Source organism: Cricetulus griseus, chromosome 7, assembly GCF_003668045.3.
Source record: "Cricetulus griseus strain 17A/GY chromosome 7, alternate assembly CriGri-PICRH-1.0, whole genome shotgun sequence".
Classification (NCBI taxonomy): domain Eukaryota; kingdom Metazoa; phylum Chordata; class Mammalia; order Rodentia; family Cricetidae; genus Cricetulus; species Cricetulus griseus.
Genome location: NC_048600.1, coordinates 100,255,286 through 100,273,501, shown reverse-complemented (window position 1 = coordinate 100,273,501; position 18,216 = coordinate 100,255,286). Strand labels below are relative to the sequence as shown.

The window sequence follows — 18,216 nt, the reverse complement described above, 5'->3', positions numbered from 1 at the left end:
CTAGTTCCAGGACAGCCTCCAAAGCCACAGAGAAACCCTGTCTCGAAAAACCAAAAAAAAAAAAAAAAAAAAAAAGAAGAAGAATAGGATTGATCTGTAGGCACTGGAAGGATGGTTCAGTGGTTAAGAGTGCAGACTGCCTGAGCACAGGGTTTGGTTTCCAAAACCCATGTTAGGCTGCTTGCAATTGCCTGTAACTCCAGCTCCAAGGGACCTGATATCCTCTTCTGGCCTCCACATGCACCTGCTCTCATATGTGTACATATATCTATCTACGCAGACACCACACATATAGACATAATTTAAAATAAAAATTTTAGAAAAGACTATTTGTAATTTTTCAGTATAACTAGTTCCCATCTTGTTTAAGTGATTTGCAATCTAAAATTATTTTTCATAGATAAAGAAAATTACAATGAATAGACATACAAAAACATATGTAATAGAACTGTGATGGCACAGAACGTAAGTTGAATTCCCGGCCTTATTTAACTTGGAAAGTTGGGCACAGGAACAGGGGCTTCTAGCTTGTTCTTACTCTCATCCCAGTTCCAGCAGACAGTGAGGAGCCTCTACTGCACTGACGTGCTGCAAGGTGGATGGTCTTGTGCACATCCAGGGACAGTCCTAGAGCATGCTTAGGGTGGCCAGCAGTCAGAAGTTAGGAAAAGTCATCCAGACAGAAACACATAGATCTCTGCTGTTAGATAGGACAGCCTGGTCTACATAGGTAGTTTAGGCCAGCTAGGGCTAAATAGTGAAACTGTCCAAAAAAGAAAGGAAATTAATTTGTAACAGCCATTATTACGTGTGATGTTTGCTTGTATTGCTGAAGCATTGAGATTAAACTAGCAATTATTAAACTCTATGAACTGACAGAAAAAACAAAGGTTAATTCTAGTCCTGAGGACCAAGATGTGCCTGAATCTGCTCTGTTTTCTCCCCTCTAGCTTATTAATGCGGAAAGCTTTATTTGACCACCTCACTGCCCGGGGCATCCAAGTAAGTCTGGCATAACAGCACTCGCCCATTTGATTTAAACCAAAGTGCAGGGTTTTTAACTCTGTTTGAGCTCTGACTTTGATGCTACAACTGTGCTCTTCCTTGCCATTAGTAATAAATTATTAGCTACAGACTCATGTAAAGGAGGGCAACTGAAGTCAGAGTGGAGGGGTGGTGAATATCTAATGAGGAAATAGAATTTTTTTTTTTTTTAAAAAAAGAGCTTACGCCGGGCACATGCCTTTAATCCCAGCACTCGGGAGGCAGAGGCAGGGGGGTCTCTGTGAGTTCGAGGCCAGCCTGCTCTCCAGAGCGAGTGCCAGGATAGGCTCCAAAGCTACACAGAGAAACCCTGTCTCGAAAAACCAAAAATAAAATAAAATAAAATAAAAGAGCTTAATAATTTGTTAAAATGCAGCCTTCATAAGGTTCATTGTAAGTGTGCTGAGACCACAGTGGAGAAACATAAGGTCACTTCCTGTTTAACATCTCTTCTTATGCTTCCTGTACCTCAATTTCCAGGTCTACGTTTGGGTTTTAAATGAAGAGCATGAGTTCAAAAGAGCTTTTGATTTGGGAGCGACTGGAGTGATGACAGACTACCCAACAAAGCTTAAACATTTCTTAAATAATTTTCCAGCATAGAAAAGGGTCTCAGAATTACTCAAAGGAGACATGACATGAAAAGATTCCAGAAAAGGTGTGTCACCATTGTGTTCCTGAGATTTCCAGGATGATAAAAAGGTTTAATCAGTTAAGTTTTATTACCTCATTTTAAAGCCTGTATGGGAATGTAGAAACTTCTCTCTACTATATATTTATTTTCAACAATATTGCATATTTTACATTGGTAACTTGTTCTGACAGATAACTGGCTATGAGATGTAAGTAGATCATTGATCAAGATGGCTGTATGTCATGCAGTATTCTACTATTGTGAATCTAAAATCAAAGACTAGAGACTGAATTGGGCATTAGCCTTCACTGAAAACATGATCAACTATGGTAAAAGATTATTGAGTTGGGCATGGTGATGCGAGCCTGTAATCCCAGCATTTGGGAGGCTGAGGTAAGAGGGTCATGTGTTCAAGGTCAGTCTGAGCTACATAGTGAACTCCCCTGTGTTTACATTTTTTTTTTAATAAAAAGAAGAGAATTATTGAAGGCCATTGCAGCCTTTTTGAATTGTCTGGTTATGTCTAGGTGTGTTTTAGTTAAAGGGGAAATAAGTGGAAGAAGGACCTGGAAGTAGATGTTTAATAGTTAACTAGCAAGGCATGTGCTGTTGATAGAAGGCAAATTCAAGTGAGGTCTATTACTTACTCAGAAATCAACTCTGTGAGATGAAACAGACTTTGAGATTATGGTTGTTAATGGGGACATTCTATGTGGAGTCCTTTTCAGGTGTGTGACAATGCTACCGTGTCTATTTTTCTATGTCTTCAAAAATAGACTTTTTCATTGTAAACTAAGACAAGATCCAGTTAGTCATGTTTTTATGTTTCTTCTAAAGAAATACACAGTTCTTATCTTTTGGGCTTGACTTGACTGTTTGAGCCTCCATGTACATTGTAAGTGACATCGCATTCAGCAATGATTAAGCTGGTGGGAGTGCAGCACCGTTGTGGGTATTTTTAGTGTGAGTCACCTGTACTTGATCTTCAGGAACTCAGTCTACTGAGGATTAGATACTGCCGACAGACTTACCCAACATTAGATAGCACTTCCTCTCCTTTCCAATGTGACTTCATGCAAATCTATTTCTAACCTTTTTGACTAATTTTCCATGATCTCAGATTGGGAGATAAATACAATACAGACTAATAAATAAATGTCTTTTTGCCTAAATTATGTCTCGTGTGGGGTTTGCCACATATAGCTGTGAAGAATGGCCTTACTCTCCCATCTTTGCTGTATTGTTTAAACTGTAATAAAGTTTTCCAAGAACAAAATGAGAGTCTTGATTTTCTTTCACACTTGTAATTCCAGTGTGTTTCATAGGTTTTTTTCAGTTAATGAGTTAATTAATCAGTAAATGAGTAAACCTTAATTTCTCACTAGCATAAAGAAAATAAAGGAAAACAGAACTATAAATTAGGAAGTTAACTTCTTGACGTTTGGACAGCAACTTGTGCAAGATAGTCTACTGGAGCAGACTTTTACTTTTTTGTATTATAAATTTTTAATTCTAGTTCTCAGGATCATTTTAATCTTATTTATCTCTGAGGTCTCATTTTTGCAGCCCAGGCTGGCCTTGTGCTCCTACCTCAACCTCTTTTTTAAAATTTATTTTGTATGTGTATGTCTCTGTGTATTTGCATGATGTATGTGTGTGGGAGCTCATGGCTGCACATATGATGTTCAGAGAGGATAGCTTTGTGGAATTGGCTCTGTTCTTCCACCGTTAAGTAGGTTCCAAGGATCAGATTCAGGGTGTCCCGTGTACCTGCTAAGCCATGTCACAGGCCTTGCCCCAGCCTCTTGAGATATGGAACTCCAGGCTTGACCACCAGGCTAGGCTGATCCACAAATGCCCCATCCTGAACATTGGACCCTGGACCTCACACAGGAGAGGCAAAGTCGTCTGCCAGTGTATTTCTAGTGCCTCTTTGTTTTATTTTTATTTTATTTTTGTGACTGAATTACTCAGGCTACCCTGAACTCACTCTATAGCCCAGTTAAGCTTGAACTTTGAGTCTTTTTTCTCAGCCACCCCAGTGTTGGGGATTATAGGAGTTACAGGCCTGTGCTACCAGGTCCAGAAGCTGATTTTTTTTTTTTTAAATCCTACTTTTTATGGTTCATTTGTCTGTTTTGGTTTTTCCAGAGAGGATTTCTCTGTGTAGCCCTGGCTATCCTGGAACTCACTCTGTAGACCAGGCTGGCCTTGAACTCACAGAGATCCACTGCCTTTGTTTCTCAAGTGCTGGGATTAAAGTCATGCACCACCATCACCCAGCTATGGTTTACTTTTAAATTTTGCTTCATTATGATTCAGAGCAGGTTGTATTGTAAAACTATCACACGTTTTGTGTCAGCCAGTAGAAATTACCCAAAATGACAGCCATGTTTTAGAAAATCATTCTCAAGGGACTAGAGAGATACTCAGTGGCTGAGAGCCCTGAGTTCAGTTCCCAGCATCCTCATGGTGCCTCACAACCGTTCATGACTCCAGTTCCAGAGGACCCAGTGCCCTCCTCTGGCCTTCCAAGACACCAGACATGCACAAGGTGCACATAAGGACAAGCAGAGAAAATACTCATATACATAAATAAATCTAAAAAGAATATTTTTAAACCATGCTAGGCTAGCAGATGATTTTTGGGTTGAGGAGATAGCTCGGTGAGTAAAAATTTTGCTATCGAACTGTGAGAGTTACAATTGAGATAACCAACAGCTGTGTGAATACCAGCTGGGCATGGTGGCACGCTTTACATCCCAACCTCAGGTTGGGCATTCCAGACAATCCAGGGCTACATGACTCTTTCACAAATAAGACTAAACCTGAGTACTGTGTTTCAATCAGTGGCCCTACTTGAAGCCTGAAGCCTGGTGTATATGTGGAAGTCAGAGGACAAACTGTAGTAATCAGCTCGTCCAGGGGATTGAACTCAGGCCATTAGGCCTAGAGGCAAGCACCTTTACCCAGTGAGTCACCTCCCCAGCCAGCTGTTGCACTCTGGAACTCGAAGGAGCTGTGATTATCTTTGCAAGACTGCTCCTGTCAGCACTTAGTCATGCAAGGAGAGGGACTCATCCGGCCCCACCACTCCCTTAGGATTTATACCAGTCAGTGGTCGATGGAGAGAGACATTTTCTTTAGTGATGTAGCCACATGTAGGGTGCTTCTTACTATAAACAAACCCTACTGTGACACACACACACACACACACACACACACACACACACACACACACACACACGGAGGGTACTAATTGGAAAGAGGAAGGAAATGATCAGGAATGGGAGGGGGACAAGAAAAGATGACGGTGAATATGATCGATACACATATCCATGTATTAAAATTATTATGTATAATTTATTCAACTACAACATTATTTAAAAGGAGAGGTATTAATCCTTTCCCTTTCTTGGTGTCCTGTTAACTCTCACATGCCAACAGATTTCAGAACATTAAAGAGAAAGAAATCAAAAGCCAGACATGATGATGACAAATAACCCTTCCCAGCACTCGGGAAGCAGAGGCAGGAGGATTTCTGTGAGTTTAAGGCCAATCTGGCCTACAGAGTTTAGGACAACCAGGGGTACACAGAAAAACTCTGTCTCAAAAAGCAGAGAGAGAGAGGGAGGGAAGGAGGGAGAGGGGGAGAGAGAGGAGAGAGAGAGAGAATGAATTCAGGGGAAAAACAGAAGAATATGCCTGTCATCTCAGCACTTGAGAGCTAGGACAGATGGCAAGTGCCAGAGATCAGTCTGATCTAAGTAGCAAGATTGTCTGAGAAAAACGTAAATAAACTGTACTGTGATGTCATCTGTTAGCAATAAAATGAAAGAGTTGATCACTGAAATGAAGAGAATAGATTCTGAGGGAAGAGCCAAGGGAGTGAAGGGGGAGTGTGGCATAGGGAGAGGCAGAGATTTAGAATCTGTTCAAAGCAGACAAATTGTAGTCTGGGAAACAAGTGGAGGAAGCCAATGTCTTCAACCAGTGAAAAAAAGGTGTTTTATCAGGAGATCCCGATTTGACAGTGAGTGAAGAAGGCAGCAGCTGAGAAACGATGGTAGCATTTGGTTCCCAGGAGGCAGCTGTGACTGGTGTCTTTGTTTCTCCCCTTGATGGAACGGATACCAAACTACAAAGGGAAGAGGGTATTGAGTGGCTGTCACTGAAGCTGGTAACACTCGGCCACTTATTCAAAGAAATGAGAGATCCGGGACATTTGAAAGGACAGCAGTGTAGTGTGTTCTGAAAGCTGAGGCTTGTGAATGTGTGAAAAAGACCTAAACAAGGTGACGCCAGCAAACCCTGGGTTGCATCAATTCACCTTTTAGCTAAGACTAACCTGGTTATAAAGCCTTCAACAATGGGCTGGAGAGATGGCTCAGAGGTTAAGAGCACCACCGACTGCTCTTCCAGAGGTCCTGAGTTCAATTCCCAGCAACCATATGGTGGCTCACCATCATCTGTAATGGTGCCCTCTTCTGGTGTGCAGGTATACATGGAAGCAGAATGTTGTATACATAATAAATAAAATCTTTAAAAAAAAAAAGTATTTGTTAAAAAAAAAAAAAGCCTCCAACAAGGATTGAGGAATGTGTGCCTCACCAAGCCCCTGGGTTACAGCTGTGAACCATCTCAAAGAAAACCTGCTCTTGATGCTTATAGCTAGGAAAGGAATCCAGAGCTGAGTGTGTGTTTGCCTCTGTAGCATTATGCCCTGTTGCATAGCTGGGGGTGGGGCTGGGGGTGGTGGTGCAGAGGTTGAGGATAAAAGATAAAAACAAGAATGGTGCTGCCTTGAATCCCAGCACTGGGGAGACACAGACAGAGGCAGGGTGATTCCTTGAGTCTTTATAGCAAGTTCCAGCCCAGCCAAGGCTGCACAGTGAGACCCTGCATCAGTATATAAATGAACAAACACAAGAGGATAAAATAGCTGAATTAAGTGGAGCTGGGAGCAACATTTGATGCCCTTTCTCTACAAGGATTTCAACTGTTTGGATGTGGTGGTGGAAGTCCGTAATCTCAGTACTTGGGAGTTGAGTCATAACAGTAGCCCCAAGTTTAAGGCCAGCTTGATCTACAAAGTGAGTTCCAGGCCAGCCAGGACTATTCAGGAAGACCCTGTTAGAAAACTGGAAAGATGGCTCAGTGGGTAAAATATTGCAGGGTATCTGTTTACACTGTATGAAGATGTGTCATTGTGATTGGTTTAATAAAAAGCTGAATGGCCAATAGCTAAGCAGGAGAGAATAGGGAGCATTTCTGGGGAGAGAGAGGAACTCTGGGAAGAAGAGAGGTGGAAAGATGCCAGCAAGACATGGAGGGAGTATGATATACAGAATTGAAGAAAGGTAAACAAAGTCACATGCCAGAACATTGATTAATAGAAACAGGTTAATTGGAGTTATAAGAGTTAATTGGGAATAAGCCTAAGCTAAAGGCCAAGCTTTCATAATTAGTAAGTCTCCATGTCCTTTTTTGGGAACTGGCAGTCCCCAAGAGAAAGCCTGACAAAGTCCTATGATAGTAAAGCACTTGCTGTACATGCCTGATGACCTGAGTTTGGATCCCTAGAACCCAAGAAAAAACTGGACACAGGCCGGGCGTTGGTGGCTCACGCCTTTAATCCCAGCACTCAGGAGGCAGAGACAGGTGGATCTCTATGAGTTCGAGGCCAACCTTGTCTACAGAGCGAGTTCCAGGACAACCTCCAAAGCAACACAGAGAAACCCTGTCTCGGAAAAAAACAAAACCAAAGAAAAACAAAAACAAATACAAAACCCACAAAAATCTGGACATAGTAGTGTGAGTATCTGTAATCCCAGAGCCACCCTATAGGGAGAAAAGAAACTGAGGCAGAAGCATTGCCAGAAGCTCAAGGACCAGCTAGTCTGACATAGGCAGCAATAAGAGACCCTGTGTCAAACAAGGTGGAACTCCACCCCTATGACCTAATTTAGCTTTAGTTACCTCTTTTAGGCTCTGGCTCCAAATACAGTAGTTTTGTAGGATCAGATGTGCAGATTTGAATGGGAACACACATTCTTTAACAGACAGGGATAGAAGTCAAAGCCGGAGGAATCTGGAGATTGGTTATTTATGGGAGTAGGTTGAAGCTGGAAGCTGAGGAAATCTAGGCAAGTTGGAAATAAAGATCTCATAGCCAACAACCAGGGATGGCTACAACACAGAGGAAATCTAGTATGCCCAAGAGTGTCAGAGAAATGCTGATATGTCTTTCTTGGTGTGATGGTTCCTCTTCATTATCAACCATACACTATTTGGAATCACCTGGGAGACACACTTCTGAGCATGTTAACATGAGAAGACTCGCCCTAATGTGAGTGGCATCATCCCATAGACTCGTGTCCCAGATAGAATTAAAAGGGAAAAAGGAGGAAACTAGCTAAGCATTCATGATTGTGGCCTGTTGGGTACTTCCACCACCATGCCTTTCAGCTACTATGGACTGTATCTTTCCTTAAACCAAGATAAATCCTTCCCTTATGTCACTTCCATCAGGTATTTTGTAATAGCAATGAGTTTTCCATGATGTAGGGTAAAAAGATTCAGTGAAAGAACACCCTGACCCTGAGACCAGAGTCAAGGAAACATACCCATAACCAACTCGTGACTTGAAATCTAACCAATCCCCGAGCATGAAAACCAACCAATCCCCAAGGATAAAAACCAACCAATCTCTGAGCTTGTCCCAAGTTTAGGACTTGAGATCTTACCAATTTCCACCCTGAAAAATCTTCACCCTGGAAATCTCCACCCACTAAGAAACCCCATGTAAGTTCTTTATCTGTTCAGTTTGCAGCTGCCATTTCCCACCCTGGTAGAGGCAGCCACTCTCTTAGATTCCTTCCTCTCAATAAATCTCTTGATTGAAGTTTGTTGCAATGACTTTCTTTCCTGGAGAAGAAAGGAACAGAGATGTAACAACTTACGGGAGCCGATCAGAGCTGTAACAGCTCTCACTGGAGTGGAGCAGAACTGCTACATTTCCACAGGGAAACTTTCCTTAGCAGAGCAGAGCTGTAAAGAATTTCACCAGAGCAGGGCAAGAGCAGAGCAGGACAGAATTGTAACATATTGGCTAGGGAAACTCTCCTCTGCTGGAGCAGAGTTGTTACACCCCAGGGGATCTGAACAGAGCTGTAACACTTCTTGAGAACATCACAAAGCAGGCTGGGGAAACCCTCCCCTGCGGGAGCAGAGTTGTTATACTTGTATTAGGAAACCTTTCCCAGAGCAAGGATTATAAAACACTTGGCTGGGGAAATCTTCCCCCACTGGAACAGAGCTGTAACACATGTTGGGATACCTTTCCCTTTGGAGCTGTAGGTATTCCTTGGCTTCTGACTGTCAGGAGACCTTTCTATCAGAGCTGTAACATTTGCACATGACACCTACTTAGACATTTCCAGGGTGCTAAGACCAAACAAGCTCATGGACTCCTGGTAAGGGAGAGATCTTCTTAAATGTTTTCATTCAAATGAAGCTTCAAAGAATAGTTACTTGATGGGGCTGGACAGCAGGTTCAGCTGTTAAGAGCACTGCTTTTCCAGAGGATCTAGTGAAAGACCCCGCCCCCTGGCTGGTTCTCTCTCGGTGACACTCCCGTACGCGCGCACCCACACGCCTGGCAGCTGGCTCCCTCCCAAGCCGGTTCACCCAGGCGGGGCCGCGACCCAGGCCCGCCCGCCTGGCGCCGCGCCCCGGGGCTGGGGCCGAGCGGGGAGAGGGCGCCCCCCCGCCCCCACGCCCCCGCCCGATGGGGAACCTCGGTCCCAAGGTCAGCCATCTGGACGCGGTGGGGGGAATTGGGTCTGTTGTACCAGGTACAGACCTTGCGAATATACTGACCTAAAATAATTCTGTACCTCATTAAATTGTCCAATAGAATCCCTGTAACTATGCTTTTCGCTTCTGCACTGTGCTTTTAGCTATATAAGGACCCCTCTCCCTTGGCTCGGGGCTTGGCCTAACAAAAGCTAAGTCCCCGGGTACGCGCGCCATCAATAAAACCTCTTGCTTTTGCATCCAAAGTTCGTGGTTTCGCTGATTCCTGGGTGCGGGTCTCCTTCTACGAAAGTACCTCTTCTGAGGTCTTTCACTAGGTTTAGTTCACAGCAGCCACATGGCAGCTCACAACCATCCATAATTTAACTTCAGTTTCAGGGATCTGACATCCTCTCAGGCATAAGCATGCATGCAGGGAAAACACGCATGCACCTAAAAACAAGTAAACACGCAAACAACAAGCATGCACCTAAAACAAACAAACAAGTGAGTTTGAACCTAGGAGCAGGGTTGAATTATGGAAAAATTATGAACTGGTGTTCTCTGTATATGCATCTGCATTGAAGATTCTGTAGATGGCTGACCATACACTATGATTGTGGAGAGGTGGAGTGTTGCAAGGTAAGAGGCTGACCTATCTTGGGTCATCTGAAGACCTTTAATAGCCACTTCTGTAACTGATCTCATGGTCTCTTGACTATGAGACAAAATTCTCAGAATATGTTATTAAGTAGAGCAGGTCTTAGCCTAAGGCTAAGAATATGGTCACATGTGACATTTGTGGGAGAGAGAGCTCTACTTTGTGATAATGTTACACCTGGACTATTGTGCACCACAAGGAAGAAAATAAACAACACTTACGGGTTCTAAAGACTTAAATCACCACATAAGTGGGGTCATTGATGGATCAGGACTGGAGGACAAGGACTTGGGAGCCTTGCTATTCTTGACAGTCCTGAATAGAAGCAGAAGCAGGGTTTATGAGCACAAAACTGACAAATATTTGTTGACAAGGTAAAGTCACAATTTTCACCAATCAGAAAATTAGGGAGTTTCTTTGTGTGTTCTATCATTGTCAACTAACACAAAATGGGAGCTTTTCAGTCCAACCAATCAGATTCATTTGTTCTTTCTGTTGTTAGGAACAGCCATAATGTTTTACAGAACTAAGGGGCATAGCAGACTATTTTTATTGTCTGAGGTGGTTGATTAGCCATTGGAAAGTTCTCAGCTCCTCTAGGGCTTGGGAACCTGAACTTTTTTTTTTTTTCACCGTACAGGTAAAATGGAGTCTGAAGTCAAAATGGCATCACTTAGGACAAAGTTCTTTTGCCTGCTCCCTTCACTCCCCCATGTCTATGACTGAATTGGATCATTATCTAGGGGCTTGAATAGGGGGTTGTATTGTGCCCTTAGAGTCATGAGCTTGATGGCACCTATGTGATCTTGAACCATTTGTGCAATGGTTGATAACACCGGGGACAAACAGTAGAACAAGCAGCAGGAGGGTTAGGGGACCTATTAAACTTGTAACAGGGCAGTCAGCCAGGGTGACCAGGTGGAAAGTGGTTCATACCAGTTAGAACTCTGTTTTCTTTCCTCCTCCCTAGTGATGAGATTTTCTTTAACTTTTGTTAGGATCTCTTTAATGATACCTGATGATACCTAATGATACCTAATGATACCTGCACAGCATGTTTCTCCCAGGGCCATGCATAATCCTCCTTCCTTAAAGAAAAGTAGGTCCAGCCCACAGCAGTTCTGCAGGACCATTTCAACTCATGTGTCAATTTGATTTTCTAGGAAAGCAATGGGAGAATGGTGGTGAGAAATATCTCTGTTGGTTTGTCTGCTTAGGTTTCACAAGTTACAGTCCCCAGTGATTGAGGCTGTTCCTCCTGTTACACAATAAGCCTGTAATCCCCCATGTGCATCCTCCCTGCCTTCCCTTCATAGTTTAGGGTTTAAGGCACAATATGGACTAATTCTCAGTGGAATGTCCTAGGGAGAGGCAAGATGTTAAGCCAAAAACATAGGCAAATCAAGTTGATGTGGGCGGCAGTCAAGATGGTGCTCCCGTTGAGCTTTCGAGGACACAGGTGTACACCAAGGTGTAGGGTGATGTTGCCAGGGGTCAAAAACAGGTTCTCAGAGAGCCCCAAAGGGAATTTGTCTTTGACTTGGGATTTTCAGCCTGTTAAGGGGGCAGGCAAAGGTGATGTACTCTCTTCTGTAACTACTTCCAGCTGAAACTGAATTGTCAGTTGTCAGAGCCGAGGAAGGCTGGAGGGCTAGCCAAAGGCCGGGCGGGCGATGGGGCATTTATCAGGAGCATCTGATTAGCTGTTCCAGGTGAAGGGACAGGGAACAATCACATTGGCTGGACTGGTTCACATCAGCTCAGCAGTTTGCAATCTGCAGGTGCTCCCAGGGTGGTGTCTGTTAAATCTGCTGAGACAAATATAGACTAAGGACAGAAGTTAAAAGGTTCTTAGAAGAAAATGTTATATTTGGAACTTTTACTTATCTGGAGTCTGTTTGTCCTGTGACAGGTGGATTCAAGCTTCATGGCCTTTTTAACTCCCTGAAGCTTACATGCATTTTTAGTTTACCAAAGCAGAAAAAAGTTCTAGATATATTAGCATTTTCATTATACCGAAATCCACATTGTGTAAAAAGAAGTTAATAGATGTTTTCAAAACAGCTGGAACAGATTTCCATCTTGGAGTCATAGCAAAAGCTATGGCTTTGGGTTATCTGGATGAAAAGCACCTTTAAGTCTATACTTAGAAAACAACCAAAGGAAATTAAACTCTTGATCTTAGGATTGAATAAGTAGTCAGTGTTCTACCAGTTTATCAGAACTCTACTTACCAATTTTAAACCCTTGAAGTCTCAGTGTAACAATATCTCTTTACAGCTTGTATTTCTATATAGTTGCCAGAATACAGTGACGTTTGCAAGTCATACAAGGCATATGAGATTAATGTCTAAGACCAAGCAAGATTGCTGTCAAGTTGTATGCTTCTTTGACTACTAAGGGAACATACAGAAAACCACAAAGCAGCCTGAACACTTCATTGCCTGAGGGAGTGCATCAGTCTCTCAGGGGCTAGAAGGCACAATGTGCCCCAGGATCCATGGACTCTAACCTGAAAAACCTATGACACAGGCCTCTCAAGGAAGCTAGACCAAGCCAATGCCATGGTTCTCTGCAATTTCTTTTCTCTTTCCAATTTTCTTTGCATTATGCTTATTAGCATTTGACATTTTATATATGAACTAATTTGATTATTATTTTGCCTCCCACCATCATTAGAAAGTGATCTTTATGAGAAAAAGACTCCATGTCAAAGAATGAATGCTTTTGAACTTTTTGTCTTTCTATCTGATTGTTTACCAGAGACAGGAGTAGTTATTATGTTCCCTTAGTGAAAAATTATACCCAAAACCTGTTTATTCTTTAACATGAAGTTTGTGAGCAAGGTAAACCTGTCTGCCTTTTCTTGACAAATGAACTAGTCACTATAACTAACTAATGAATTGACTAATGAACTAACAAGGTAGCTGTAGCCTTGAGGGGAGGAGCTGATTGTCTGTTGTTGCCCAGCTGACAAAGCTACAGTTAGCCTAGCTATCAGTGTGATCAGACTTGAGAAAGATTAACCAGAAGAGCAGAGACTAGTCCATAGTCCAGACCCAGATTGGTATCCCAGGCTCCTGTGGTCTCCATGGCAATGAGAGTAGAGGTAACAGGATAGCAGTCTTGATTGTCAGGCCCAGATGATGAGAGGCTTTTCTGTGGAGGAGGACCATGGGGGGACTGACCTCACTTTGTCTAGGTAAAGTGGGGCAATAAACTCTCCAGTGTCCTGCTTGTCCACTGTTTTGGCCGAACCCTGGACAAGCAGATGAGCCATTGGGACAGTCTTGCCCAGTAGTTAGCATCATAGTAGTTCATCACAGTGTCCATTATCCTCTTGGAGATCTTGGGGGTCACTGCCAGGATCTTGGGTTCCCCATCTGCCATATGTTTAAATATCATAATCGCCACATTCAGCAAACCTCTGTCAGTTTGAGGGCCTGACCAAACAACCCTGGTTCGTTTTCATTTATTTCTTTTAGGTTATACCTTGAAAACACATAAGGAACTAAATAAAGTTTTCCTGGGCTTGACTGTAAGGAGTTAGCATGACTATTAAGTATAGTTCTGAACATCCCAAGGCTTAATCGAGCTCAACAGTGTATAAAAATACAACAATTTATTAATTGAAGCCATTTCAGTATCATGGTAAGAGTTCTAACTTCTAAACATAGTCCATGAAGAGACTGGGACCTTCCCTGGTCCTCACATACTGTAGCATTATAGAGCATACTAGTTTCTTGTGTGACTCAGTTTACCAGAATAACTACAGCTTAACAATGCTAGCAGAAACAAAGAGGTTATATACACATTCTTTAATGTTTTTGTAAGTTCTCGTAAGCTTGACTAATCCTTAAGGAGAGAAATTCTTTAAACCAATGGTTTTTAACTTTTTGTGGTGCATTGTTATGCAAACATCCAGCCAGCGTAGGCTATTCCTGTAAAAAGATCTTTTGATCTCAATGGGTCATGACCCATAAGCTGGGAAACTGCTCCAAGTTCTTTGTCAGACTGTTTAAGGCCATCATCTCACTACATCATAAGACAGAAAATATCCCAGTTTCTGTTGCTTAGCTGGGTCCTACCTATAGTTGGCCAGTGATTACACTGGCTGTTTGGGATTCCAGTGCAGTTAAGAGCCCTTCTCAGGGTGGGCCTTTAAGGATTAAAAACCATGTTTCAGGTTGACATATTTCAGTTAACAAAAACAGTTAGTCAGAAGCAGCACTAAAAAGGTTAAGAGCAAGGTTAGCACATTTGAATAGTTTCCCAGAACTATAAACATTGATGGATTAGGTCTTTGTTTTAATATTACCTATGTAGTCTTCTGATTATTAACCCTGTGTTAAAGTTTTAAGTGAACCTTTTTGTTACAACTATGACAGATTTTTAACCATACCCAGTAATTTATAAACCAATAATTCCCTAGCCTCTCCACTCATGGTCTTCCTGTCTGCCAGTATTTTGACCCTAGTCATACAGACTTTAAAAGCAACCGTGGTCCAGAAAAAAAAAGGGTGTGGGCCATAACCCAGTCTCAGAGCCAGCTCTGTAATTAAACAGAACAGAATGAAAAAAACCTTTATATTGTTCATACCGAAATGACATTTGAATTCCTATGGCATCAGATTCAATGGCCAGAAAGTCCAAAGATAATTCTGAGCCCAGGAGGCTGGCTGCAACAGTAACAGCTGAGCTGTCACCAAGACATACAGAGCACAGTAAACTCATACTTTCAAGACCAGTCAGACAGAGACATGCAGTGGCCACATTCATGCATTCAAAACAGACAGACAAAACTTTCCTTACTTCCTCCAACTGTAATTTCAAGGGCGGGGGAGAGGGAGACACACCAGATGTCCCACCAGTGGGACTCAGACAATCCCACTGCTCTATCAACTGGACCTAAGAGGCAGATGAGGCATCATTCCTGTGAAGACAGTATCTCCCAATGTATAAAACTTTTCTTTGAAAATCTTTGAAGCCTGTAGAATGAGATCCAGGACATAAGAAAAGTTGAGGTAGTTTGCCCCATAATCTCAAAGTATAAAACAGAGATCAACACAAAAAAAGCAATACTTAAAAACCTGACAGTTAAGAAAAATGAGAAAGAGAAACCAGAAGTAGAGGTGAGAAAACAATAAAAACAGACAGATACCCAACAATTGAGACACCGATAAAACACAAGACAACAGTAAGACAACGGACAAGATGAATAAATAAGATGCACAAGACTTCAGCCGATAAAGACAGCATCCCATCTTGTGGCCTGAGACTCCAGGTCTCAGCACAGGAACTCCCTGGATCCTGCCCCACTTGGGACACTGATCTCATGTAACTGGAAATACCTGGGTCTACCAAGTCAGGAAGCCCCTGGTGTAAGAGAGAGGCTACTCTCCACTTCCCCTGGACTCAAGGAGTTCTGCCATGTTTGCTTTCGTTATTGAGTCCAAATCCTTGGTACCAAAACCTTACCTGCCTCTGGTGGACTCACAGACTCCCCCTGTGGGGCTTCTGGATCCCCTTCCTCAATAGGGGCATCTTGGGGGAACCTCCAATGTTACACCCAGTCCATTGTGCACAAGGAAGAAGGAGAAACACAGCACATATGGGTTCCAAAGACCTGAGCAAATTACCACATAAGCATCGCCACTGATCAATCAGGGCTGCAGGACAAGGACTCGGGAGCCTTGCTTTTCCTGACAGCTCCAAACAGGGGCAGAAGAGGGGCTTACAAGTACAAAAATTGTGAATATTTGTTGCCAAGTTACAGTTACAATTTTCACCAGTCAGAAGTCAAAGATTAGGGACTTTCCTTGTGTGTTCCACTATGTCAACTGACAAAAAAATGGGAGTTTTTCAGTCCAACCAATCAGATTAATTTGTTCTTTCTGTTGTTAGGAACAGTCATAATGTTTTACAGAACTAAGGGCATAGCAGATTGGTCACCCATTGGAACATTCTCCCCTAGGGCTTGGGAACCTGAACTTTATTTCACCATACAGGTAAAATGGAGTCAAGTCAAAATGGCAGTACTTAGGCCAAGGTTTTTCTGACTGTTCCCCTACCTGATGCCCCACCTGTGTAATCAGGAAATGTGCTGACCTCTCGTACGGTGAAACGCGTCACTCAAGGGAATGAAGCTGTGTCCCCAGGTCACACTCAGAATAAATTGTTTACTCGTTTCTTTCAAAACAGGGTTATTCTTTTACAGCCATCATACTTAGATCTTACTCACTTTTACATGTTCTGTAAAATCACCTGGCAGAATCGTTAACCTTGTCACATTCCTGTTTTTTACACAGTAACGAGATGTTCGATGAAACTTACAGAGGTAGTCTATTAGGTCACCTGCCTCAAAGTGGTGGCTTAGTGGGTGTCCTCCTCCTTCTCTTCTGAGATTTTCATTGATTTGACGTGGATCAATGTTTGCATGCATGTGTGCCAGGTGCTGAAGAAGGACAGGAGAGAACATTGGATCCCTTGAAGTTGGAGTTACAGGCCATTGTGAGTGCTGGGAACCAGGTGCTCTTCGAGAACAGCAAGTGTTCCGAAAGACTGTGCCATTTCTCCAGCCTCGTGTTTGGATCTTCTTAAAGTTCTCATCTAGTGTGGTTTTTCTGATTTATCTTCAGTTCAACATTCAGAGGTGACAGGTAGAGGACAAGCTTTCAATATGAGGACCGAGAGAGAGGCAGTGGTGCACAGCTCTCAGTCCAGTCCTCAGGAGGCAGAGGAGAGTTCCACGCCAGCCTGGTCTACAACGTGAGCTTCAGGACAGTCAGACTGTTACAGAGAAACCCTGTCTCAAAAAACAAAACAAAACAAACAAGCAGAAAGTGTTACTTTGTTTTGTTATTGTTGTTTATTTGGGGAGGGAGGAGGCAGTAGCTCACTCCAAAGCCCCGGCTGGCCTGGTATTTGCTCGATAGCCTAGGCTACTCTTGAGTTTGTAGCATTCCTCCTGCCTCCGGCTCCTGAGTGGAGGGATTATGGGTGTATGCCACCACATCTGACTTGCAATACTGTCCTATAACAAGTGAACTTTCCCAATATGAGTTACAAAAGGGAATATCCCCATATGCAAATGGTACTTGCTCTTCTCTGATGCTTCTTAAAGAATGCTGACAATCCTGGGATGAGAGAAAGCAGGTCATTAGTCCCATCAGTGACCAAAAGTATTATTTATAAGGACACATAGAGAATTGAAACAACCCTTTTTTAAAACAGAGTAAGGGCCAAGTCATGATGGTACATGTCTTTAATCCCAGTGCTTGGGAGGCAAAGGCAGGTGGGTTTCTGTGAGTTCCAGGCCAACCTGGTCTACAGAGAAAGTTCCAGGACAGCTAGGGCTACACAGAGAAACTCTTAAGGAATGTCTGTGGGGCTGGAGAGCTGGCTCAGTGGTTAAGATGGGGATCACCCACATCAGGCAGCTCACGATCACCTCTAACTCCGGCCCCTTTCTCTGGCTCCTGCAGGAACCCTCATATATATGCCACAATACACAGAAATAAAAATTAATCTTGAGAAGAAAAAGAAAAGAAATGAAGAGCTAGTGAAATAGCTCAGTGGGTAAGGGGCTTCCGCTACCAAGTCTGATGCCCTGAATTGAAACTCTAGGGCCCACAGGATGGAAGGAGAAAAATGACTCTTACAAGTTGTCCTGTGACCTCCATATGTACAAGGTGGCATTCCCATACTACACACACGAATACTCAATAACATGGAAAAACCACACACACACACACACACACACACACACACACACACTTTCATAAGTTTGTTTGTTAGGTCTGCAATCCCAGCACTCTAAAAGCTGAAGCAGTAGAACTGCCACAAGATCAAGGCTAACCTGAGCTATCTAGCCAGTTCCAGGCTAGCCCTGTCCCTCATCCCCACCCTAAAAAGAGCAATCTTAAGGAAAAAAACAAAGCCAGGAATGGTGGCTCCCACCCATAATCCCAACATTGGGACACTGGGGCAGAAGAATTGCCAAGGGTTTAAAGGCAGCGTGGGCTACACAGTGAGTATCAGACTAGCCATGGCTACATAATAAGATCCTCTCTCTCTGTCT

General features: G+C 43.0%; 1 protein-coding gene across 1 annotated transcript in view; it reads left to right on the top strand.

The window, feature by feature from the left end:
* The window catches only part of Gdpd1 (glycerophosphodiester phosphodiesterase domain containing 1), a 36,301-nt gene extending 33,451 nt beyond the window's left edge, over positions 1 to 2,850 (top strand). Inside the window, exons 9-10 of the mRNA XM_027426348.2 lie at positions 951 to 1,002; positions 1,525 to 2,850. Coding sequence (XP_027282149.1) covers positions 951 to 1,002; positions 1,525 to 1,647 — 175 coding nt within the window. The 3' untranslated portion in view covers positions 1,648 to 2,850. The remainder of the gene's footprint in view (positions 1 to 950; positions 1,003 to 1,524) is intronic.
* The last annotated feature ends 15,366 nt before the right edge of the window (positions 2,851 to 18,216 follow it).